The sequence below is a fragment of the Temnothorax curvispinosus genome, unplaced genomic scaffold (assembly GCF_003070985.1).
Source record: "Temnothorax curvispinosus isolate PA1 unplaced genomic scaffold, ASM307098v1 QBEX01013011.1, whole genome shotgun sequence".
Taxonomy (NCBI): Eukaryota; Metazoa; Arthropoda; class Insecta; order Hymenoptera; family Formicidae; genus Temnothorax; species Temnothorax curvispinosus.
Window position 1 is genome coordinate 12,100 of NW_020222791.1, and position 10,539 is coordinate 22,638.

At 27.8% G+C, this 10,539-nt stretch overlaps 1 protein-coding gene across 1 annotated transcript; it reads left to right on the forward strand.

Annotated features, from left to right (window-relative positions):
• Positions 1-507: 507 nt before the first annotated feature.
• On the forward strand, positions 508-10,361 carry LOC112463075. The gene is made up of 4 exons (XM_025029250.1): positions 508-579; positions 9,502-9,625; positions 9,845-10,186; positions 10,276-10,361. The coding sequence occupies exons 1-4, from the start codon at positions 544-546 to the stop codon at positions 10,359-10,361; spliced, it is 588 nt and encodes a 195-aa protein (XP_024885018.1). The 5' UTR covers positions 508-543.
• The last annotated feature ends 178 nt before the right edge of the window (positions 10,362-10,539 follow it).

Here is a 10,539-nt window from a genome sequence, read left to right on the forward strand (position 1 = left end):
AATTGAATGATACATCAACGTAATTGTATCGTTATCGATAATTGGAATGAATTACGTTCTGCATAAAAAAGAAAGATAAGAGAGGGGAAATGAAAGAAAGTATAAGAGCGATTCTCAAGAAATTGAAACGAAAAAGAATAAGGAAAAGAAAAGATAGAGCGAGGATGAGACCTGTGAAAAAAAATTACGATATAACAATAAAGTTGAGAATTGAATAATATATCAAAGTAATTGTATCGGTATCGATAATTGGAATGAATTACGTTCTGCATAAAAAAGAAAGATAAGAGAGGGGAAATGAAAGAAAGTATAAGAGCGATTCTCAAGAAATTGAAACGAAGAAGAATAAGGAAAAGAGAAGATAGAGCGAGGATGAGACCTGTTGGGGGGTCGGCGATCCCCACCCTGTATAAAAGTCTTTTTCTACCAGCGACGTGTTCAGTTCGAACGACGCGCTGCGTGCGATTATCTCTGAGGATCATCCTCGTCGTCATTATAAAGAGGCTGCGGACAATGCCCTGCTGAAAAAGGATTCTCGTCAAGATGCTGCGGCGTGCCACTGCAGCCCTCTTTATCTTGGTACGTCATCTTCAGTATTTCTCTTTATACATATATCTCAGAGTTCAAGAAACTCATTTAATTATATATTTGCTATTTGAAAACTCATTAATTTTGAGAAAAGCTGAATTTGATCAAACCCAACTTTTGCAACATATAAAATATTATTATTCAAAATTATTATAAAGAATCACACTTAATTAAATTAGTTGAAAATTTAATATAATTCAGAATGATATATTTTTAACCGTTTGCAATCTTGAGTTCTTTAACCAACAGATAAAGTAATATACAAAAGTTGAGCTCATATTTGCAAAGCAATTAAAAAGAATGGACAATAAACGAGCAAAACAGGTAATTAGATATTAAAACAATAGCTAGTTATTCACACGTCCTTTCTAGTAGCAGATAAAGATATAATATAATAAAGATATAAGATAACATAATAAAACATAATAAAAAAATATATATAGTAATAATAATACAAATAAATTTTAAATTGCTCATTTTTAATATTCAAAAAATAAGAAAATATTTCTGCAAAGGAAAATAATTTAACAAAATTTTTATAAATAAATCGATAAAAATAATTATTCAATAATTCAAATAAATAATCAATTAAAATTTAATATTAATATTTCTTATTTAATATTTATCTTTTATTATTTACTATTTGTGTATGATTCACGATTTTTAAAATATATAATTTATATATACATACATATATTTATCAATTTTTATACATGATATTTTCATAATGTCTGCAATTGAAATCTCCGCTACCGATAAAATCTATTGGAAATTCGATCCAACGATAAGTATTATTGAGATATGTTAATGTAAAATATTCATGAGACATATTAATGTCTCGTAGGTGCATACGCTCGCTACCTGTTGCGTGTATTACTACACGTATACTTCATATAAGATATATGATACATTGCATATCTCTTGATATACGATGTATTTTTTACTATTTGCTATTTGATTTCTAATTTTTCATGTATAATTTTTTAATACTACATTATATTAAGATATCTCATTATTATATTATCTTTATATTATCTAGAATTATATAAGAAAAAGAGTACTATGTAAAAAATTTAATAAAAGTGTACTTAATTATAAATATGAAAAAGACGTATGCAAACGCTATTGATAAATACGTCACTACTATTTTCTATTAATATTAATGATATGGACTAATAATATTAATATTATCAATATGTATTAATACTATTACATAGTAATGTGATAGTATTATTTATGTAATTATAGTACGTAATAGAAAGTGGCACTGATTATAACTTGGTAATAGCTGCATGCGTTTGTCGTGACTCGTTATCTAATCTTTCATTCATATTGACACTCATTCAAGAAAATGCCGTTGCACTACATTTCATTCATAATTCATTTCAATACCGTGGCACTACAATGATATCGTATAACAATCGTACGTAATACATTATTTTGATTATCCCGAATTTGCAATTTTTCCATTAAATTAACATATTTTTTCCTTAAGATGTAAAGCTTCTATTTATTTTTATTCAAAATATTTTTCCTGAAATGAGAAACAATTGAAATAATGTAACAAGTAGTTCAATCTATGCGCGTCCACTCACATCCACACGCACACATAAATACAAAGTACAATATCTAATAATCAATCTGTTTAATAAATCTATTTTTATTATGCATTTATAGAAAAGTTATATTACACTTTCTTTATGTTCGTATAAATAATAATAATAAAAAAAAAATATATATATATATAGGGGTTTTACGAATTATATATTATAATTTACATTAATACAAATATATAACAAATTCTTATTTATTATTTAATTAAAAAAGAATTAATTTAAGTAGGAAATTGAATATTATATTACAATTATCAAGATATCCAAAATTACAGAAATAGATTAGATAGAAGAGAGATACACAAACGAAATTGACATATACGTACTTTAGCTATTTCATATGGTACTTTAGTCACTCTAAATAACGATTTCTTTGTCTTTTTCACGAGTAATTATCAATTACAAAATAGCTATACGTTTAGGGAAAAGTTCATTGCCAATAGAAGATCGTGTCAAGTTATATCGTCATCCAGTTGTCGCAAGTGTCGTGAATGACACATCTTAAGCGTGCACACGTGTAATCTAAATAAAACTGCTTAAAATAGAAAACGCACATTTCTGTATAATAGATCTTCGTGTCATTGAATTCCTACGTGCCATTGCCAATTTAGTTGAAATCTTGATTTTGCAAGATTCATTGTCAGTAGAAGTTATTACTTTTAAATATTATATTAAAAATATACATTTATTACATTTTATAATGTAATAAGTAATAAAATAATCTGTCAAAAAAGCTTAAAGAAGATAATCGAAAATATTTTTGAAGCCCACATTTTACCAATAAATTTCAAATTATAGCTCTTTTTTTTCTTGCAATCTCATTATTCGAGAAATGTTAGTTAATAAACTTTGATTCTAAAAAGAAAATAGCTACGTGGATTATTCGTAATTCGAGATATTGAAAATTGGTAGAATTTCCCAACAGTGAGATATAAAAAAAGAGAATAAAAAAGTTGTAACAATAACAAATAGTTATTAATGTACTTTGTGCATTCAGTATATACTTCTAATTATTTAAGACATATGTTGCTTCAACAAACTTGCTTAACAATTAATAATTTTTTTTATACAATCGCGATACAAAATGTTGGCATAATTAAAAGCAGCTATTCTAATTTTCCCTATGGTGATTAATTTATCAAAATATTTTTTCAATGCGATCTCACTGATTGTAAGATCGATGCGATTGACATACAATTATGTACCAAAGGCTTCGCCCTAGGCTAAATCACTTGTCCCTTACGCAACTACTTACAGGTGACTTTCACTGGAAGATGATCCGGCCCCTGCGTGTGATTCATAAGGTGATACAGCTTTGGCCATGCTTTGACTGGCAGATTCGCCACGAGCAATTAAGATATCCGGCTGCATCAAATGCCATCGCGTTTACCTTTAGTCTTGAACGCATATTTTGTATGTTTACAAAATCGATTGATTCTTGATAATCAGATTTGCAGATACTGCAATTTTGCAGATATGCAATTTTAAATACTAGTTATCTGCAATATTATCTCTCTTTCTTTTTATAGAAAAAACATATTATATAGAAAAAATGTAAATAAAAAGATTAACAGAAGCAAAAAATATGGCAATTAAAGCAATTAGTATTAAAAATAATATTTGATTAAATTCATTAAAATTTGATTGCTTGACAATTTAATTACAAATTTATTTATAAATTTTTATAACATACCATACGTACATTTTAAATGCAACATGTAATAGAAATTTCACAAAGTAGAAAAGATGAAAAAAATTATTGTTATAATAAGATTATAAACATTTGTTTAAAATAAATTTTGTCCTTAAATTGTTAAAAATGTTTAATCAGCTGTAAAATAAAATATTATAATTTTTATATCAATATTTTAATTATAATAATTTTATTTTATTGTAATAAAAAATAAAATAACTATAACAATCTCACTTTATAATTGTAATTATAATGTAATATAATTCTATTTGCAAAATAATTTCATCGACATTACGATAACAATGATAAAAATATATAATTAGAAGAATTACATGACATTATAATTACGTATTATAATACCGCGGAATTTATACAATTATATATGCTAAATCAAAATACCGTGAAAGCAATTTGATCTATCAGCAGTTTAAAGAAAAGGTTGAATAGTGACTTCTAACACGATAGTATATAAAGATCGTCTTGCACTCTTTGCATAATCAAGAATGAGAGTTGCAATCATGTAAGGTTGATGGTCTTCGATTGAAATGATAGAACAGTCACTTTTTTGATACTCCTGGCAGATTCCTGAACGGAATGCTGATTCCCTCATTCTTTTGTTTCTTCTATTTTTTATTCTTTCTCTTTTTTTAGATAAAAAAGTTATGATAAGTAAATACGAGATTGATACACTAGAATGATTGTGATAAAGACGAGATGATACACTATATAGATACAATTAAATTAACACTTTGCATCTTTCCAATTTATTTGTTTTTCCAATATTTTGTCACTACCACAATACACATGAAATAATATCAGCTTGACATCAAAATATTAAATATGGATGCTAAAAATTAAATAATGAATAATTAAGATAAATAAATTAAGATAATGAATTAACTAGAATAAATAAAATAAAATAAGATATATTATAATATAGTTAAAAAAATCAGATAAAATAAATCAATTAATGAAATTACTATAGATTAAGGGTGATTCACTAGGTCTGGGACATTCGTGTTATATGAGCTGCGCACACGAAAAGTTTGACTTACGACGCGACCGACGTCGCATAAATTAACATATTTTATCGTATGACTGATGACTCCACATTTCCTTCAAGAGAGAAATTGAAATTAATCTTGATCTAATCTTGATAAGATTATAATAATTTACAATATCGTAATTAAGTGGGATAAAATTTTACTTCAATTGTTATTATTACGAATATTATTTTTATAAATTAATAAAAATTTTAATTCAATAAGCGCAAATATATCAATTTTAATTTAAGCTTTAAAATGAGTTTAGCTTTTAATATGTTTAAATAAATGCACCTAGATAGATATACGGTTATACTTTTGAAAACATAGACATATCTTGCGAATAAATCTAATCGTATCATACTCCATTTATTATTTTAATTTTTAACGACTAATATACGTTTGTGTGCTATATTATTATTAAAATGAAGCATTAAAATATTTCTAATAAATACTTACACTAGCGAGTTAGAAATTTAAAGTTTACACTTTATTATTAGAGTTTACAGATTATTCATAGAATCTTTTAAGTGGTAATTTTAAAAATTGTACAGGAAGTTTGGAATAACATTTTACTTTATCTCTTTGAGTCTAAAGATCACGTTAGAATCGCCTTGAAAAGCAAACAGCTAGCTTGGACGCTATGGTCGCTTTGACTTGAAACGATCTTGCTATTGTCCACTAAAATATCGCGACATAAATACCGTAGGCATTAATCGTCACGGCACCATTTGACGCTGCAAGTGCGCGGTGGAGAAGGGTTTAGGTCGGGAGCTAGCATATATTAACCTTTCGTTATATAGTCTGTCAACCCGGGACTGAAAGAAAGAAAACGACGAAGAGGAGTCCCGCTCGCGTAGCCTTCTTGGAATCGCGACTTTCCCTTCTCGTGGGTGGAACAACGGTTGAGATCATCAATCGCGACCGTGGATCCTGGCCAAACCTAACTTAGTCGATACCAGGATACGTGCCACTTTTGCGCTGTATACGCATGACAGCCGAATGAAATGTGGTATTGGAATACTAATGATTACTAAAATATACTGAAAGATCAAATTTATATGGCACCTAGATGAAATATTAATAATTGTGAAAGGACACGGAACTCGAAATATTTTAAGTTAAAATAAAAATTAAAATAAAAAGTTGGAAAATAATCTATATAAATATATAATACGTAAAAATATTTTTGATAAGTTACAAGTTGTTAAACTATAGTATAAATATGATTATTAGATGTCTATTTAGAGTGCATAATAATACCTATATCAAACTCACTATTTCTAACATTTCTCTCTAAAAATGCTTTGCTTTTGATATATTTTTATACAGATTCCAAGACATTTTTTTCACTTGTACTCATAGACGCATACACATCTCACAAACACACACACACACACACACACACCTCTACACATACGATTTAACATATTGTTTTCTAATTAGAATATTTTGTTTAAAAATTTTTGTCATTTTCGACACCGATATAATACGAAATGAGACATTGTGACATAAGAGAAAAAAAATGTGTTAATTTGTTATAAAAAATTAGAAGATTAAATGGATCAGTCTTGGTTAATCTAATTATTGTGGCAAAATATTTCTTTATATCTTTCAAGAAATCTCAATTTATGCGATCACGAAAGAACTAAATTATTAAGTGTATATTTCATAATTGATTAAAAGACCGGCAAACGAATAAACGCAATAGGGTATGACATTCTTTTGTTTCTTAACGTTCTTATTCTGGTATATTGTATATTGGAATCTGTGATTATAAACATTCACTGAATGCATCTAAATTTAAATAATTGTAAAGGAGAAACTCTGACATCATATGCTTATCTTGATTTTTGCTCGAACCATATTTGTGAAAGAAATATTTTTATCTGCTATGTCGCCATTTAGGGAGGTTGCGGATACGACAACGCGAGTTTCTGACAGATCATCCATTATTTTTTCGAAATGGCAGTCGGCGACATTCTTACAAGAATATAGATGTCCCGTTATTATTAAACCAATAAGGCTTGTCAGTGATAGAATAGCAAGATAGGTTGGGCAAGAATTCGAATTTGGTACCGGATATATCAGATTTTATTTCCGAATTAGTTCACCCTAAAACAACGATACTAATATAGTCCTTACATAACTGTATTATCTATTCTTATATAGTTGCATAATTCAATTCTTTAATAAAAAATAAATTTATTATTGAGTGTTCGAATAACATGGGCCTTACAAGTGGTGATATAATAATTTTGTAAATAATTATTTTGTACAAGGAAATACTGCACACTTTTAAACATAAAAAATCCATATGATTATAATGAAAGAAAGTAGGTACGAAAATTCGCAACTTCCTAAATAGACAGTCCTGCAAGGGGTTAAGGCAATTGACTCAATTAAGATATCGATCCTCAGCTAGAAAACAATTATATGGATATGGATATATGTGATGCGTATTTGACGCGAGATAATCTTGATGTACTCCAGCAAATATAAAACTGTTATTATAAGTTATTATAATATTTGTTATAAGTTTATTTAATTAAATTGTTTGTCGCATTTAAATAAAAAAAGAATGCTTTTTGATCTATCTTTCTAAATATATATTATTTAGTCAAAAAACAAAAAGCCCTGTAATTATTTTTATAAATCATATTTGTCTATACAGTTAAAAGAATAAATAAAGATATTTAAAGTACTCTAAAGTAGGTTAAACAGATTTTTATTTTTACGTTCAGAATTTAAATAAATTCAGAAGACCGTTATATATTTCGTATGCAGAAAAGGATACGAATACCGTACGAATGTAAACTCCCGAAACGTGAGTGCATACGGCCATTGTTTCGTATTATGCACATGCATATATATCGCCAACAAAAGGTAAATATGCGAATCACGAATATACTATAAACTTGAAGAATCAAACTCAATCTCAATTAAATTAGAATAATCTTGCACCCAATATTATGCAGTCATTACAAAATTATATCATCACGTTTATATATGAATGGATCATACGTACGTAATATCAATACTTAACACATGCACACGCGCGCGATGCATATATGTGTAATATAATATGTATATATGCAAGATTCTTCTAAATTATTACTTGATGCAGATAATTAAAAATTGGATAAGAATTTCTACTGTCAGTAATTAATCGCTTTCGACTTTCGCTTATATAGAATGGATAATTAATTGAGATCAGAAACGGCAGAGAGAGCTTTAGTTTTCCTAGCATATCTGAGAAGTGAAAGCATATGTTACTTCATCAAAACGCAATAGCAACAAGTTCAAAAATGGAAAACAGACCCCTTATTGATGAATATTCTGCTAAAAGAAATATGCATACATTGATTTTATTTTAACTTTTAAAATTCAGATTTTTTTCTTCAGTCATAAACGTAACAAAAATATGTTTAATATTTTATTATAATTTTAAATTTAAGATTTATAAATTTTTATTAAAATTTTATTAGCACATAAATTGTTGAAACAAAATATAAGTATGCATAAATATCGCAAAAATACCTAGTATTATTTATTTCAAATATAACATAATTTTTTAAATAAATATTTCCATTTTTTTTAGAAGAGGATAATACGCACAAAAACCGTAAGAAATTGTATTAAAAAATGAAACAAAACTTATTAGATTTTTATAAATTTCTCTCTCTCTCTCTCATCCCTCTTTTTGTTTCTTCCTTTTCTTCTTTTTTTCTCACATTCAAGTCAAGTTATAATTTATATTTAAAATACTTTATATACTGCGTGTTATCAGTTGCACAATGTTTGGAAAATTAATAGCTAGAATTATAAATCGCTCTAGCTGCAGAAACTGGAAATGCCGACTCTGATATTTCACGATGCGCGCTTGCAGATCGCATCAAATACTTAATTCTACCGACTGATATTAAAGGCCAACTGTTTTTAAACACAACTCGATAATTATCATCATGCCTCATTGGAAATGTCACGAGCCTTGACAAAGCAAATTATTGCGATTAGCAACTGTTTCTTATTAATAAAAAAATTTATTGTATAAAAATAACATAATATCTTTGTAAATACAGTTTAAGCAAATTCATAGACATAAACTGCAGTTATAACTCTATAAGTAAATATTGAGAAATATCACTTGTATATAAAACACAAATATCTTCGGATTTTTATCAATCGTAAGGACTTTATAGATACTAACTTTTATGATTGTTAGAATCATTAACGATTTAATGCCACATTATCAGTTTCTGTAGACGCAATATAATTTTTTTCTATTTCTAATTCAACCTTCTATTTGTCTTACCATTCATTTTTAGTCACTTAATCCTTTAATTCATTGAACAAATTATTCTTTGACGCAGCCCGCATACAACTATTAATAAATAGTATTTTTTGCTCTTCGTGAAACGTTAGATATAATTTATTTTAAAAAATTAAAATAAAATAAAGAGTGTTAAGAAAGAAATGTTAATAACTATGTAGCATAGCATAGCATATAGATTTGATTTATTTCTGCTTTGTTAAACAGTAAAAACAAACAATTATTTTTTAGGTGATTGCTACTTCCATGTCGCAACTCACTCAGGAATTAACAAACACCAATCGAGATGGCGATGTGATTTTGAGTATCAGCGATGAACAAAAAATTCAGTACTTAAGCCAAAACTTCGAATCAGGCAAGTTAAAAAAATTAAAAAAATGATGAAAAGAAGCTCAGACAATAAGAAATTTAATACACAAATAAAGTAAGTCTATAATTTTAACATATATACGCTCCATTTTAAGAATAAAATTCTATCTAAAATGGGACGTAAAAATTATGGTCTTCTTTCTTTTTTGTAGTAAAAATTTAAATATGAAAAATTGCAATTACAATTGGTTACTGCATTTTATAGATGCATACAAATATGGTTACGACGTCAATCCACATGGTCAATTCCATCATGAAACACGTGGTCCACATGGAATCACCTATGGGTGTTATGGCTACGTCGACCCTTTTGGCAAACTAAAAGCAACGTTTTACATCAGTGACGGATGGGGTTATCGCGTTGTTCAGCCAGGAAGGGATGTAGAACTTTTCCTTCACAAGCATGAACATCATGCAAACGGAGACAAACATGATCACCACGAGCATCATGGTGTAATTACACCATGGCGAGAGTTGTCTTTTCCCATGGTGTGTGCGCAATATACAAACACGAATGTTCCACCTCTCGCAATACCAAGTGGAGGAAGTGCGTAAATAAGAATCTATATATATATATATATATATATGTGTATAAGTGTAACTGAAATAAATATGTGACTACTTTTTAATAAGCAGCGCCTATCGGAAGTGGATCAACGATTGAAACGATACCGACTCGACCTCCTTACAGGCCTGATTCATCTGGTATAAATTCAAAATAATATACTATATTATTAATATATTATAACGTGTTCAAAATCGTACCGTAAGATATGTATAAAATATAGAGCGATAATATATAAAACTTATTACATTATTATTATACTGTATATATATATTAGAATAACAGTAATATTTAACATTGTATCTTCTCATAAAAGTTACAATGGAGAGTCAACA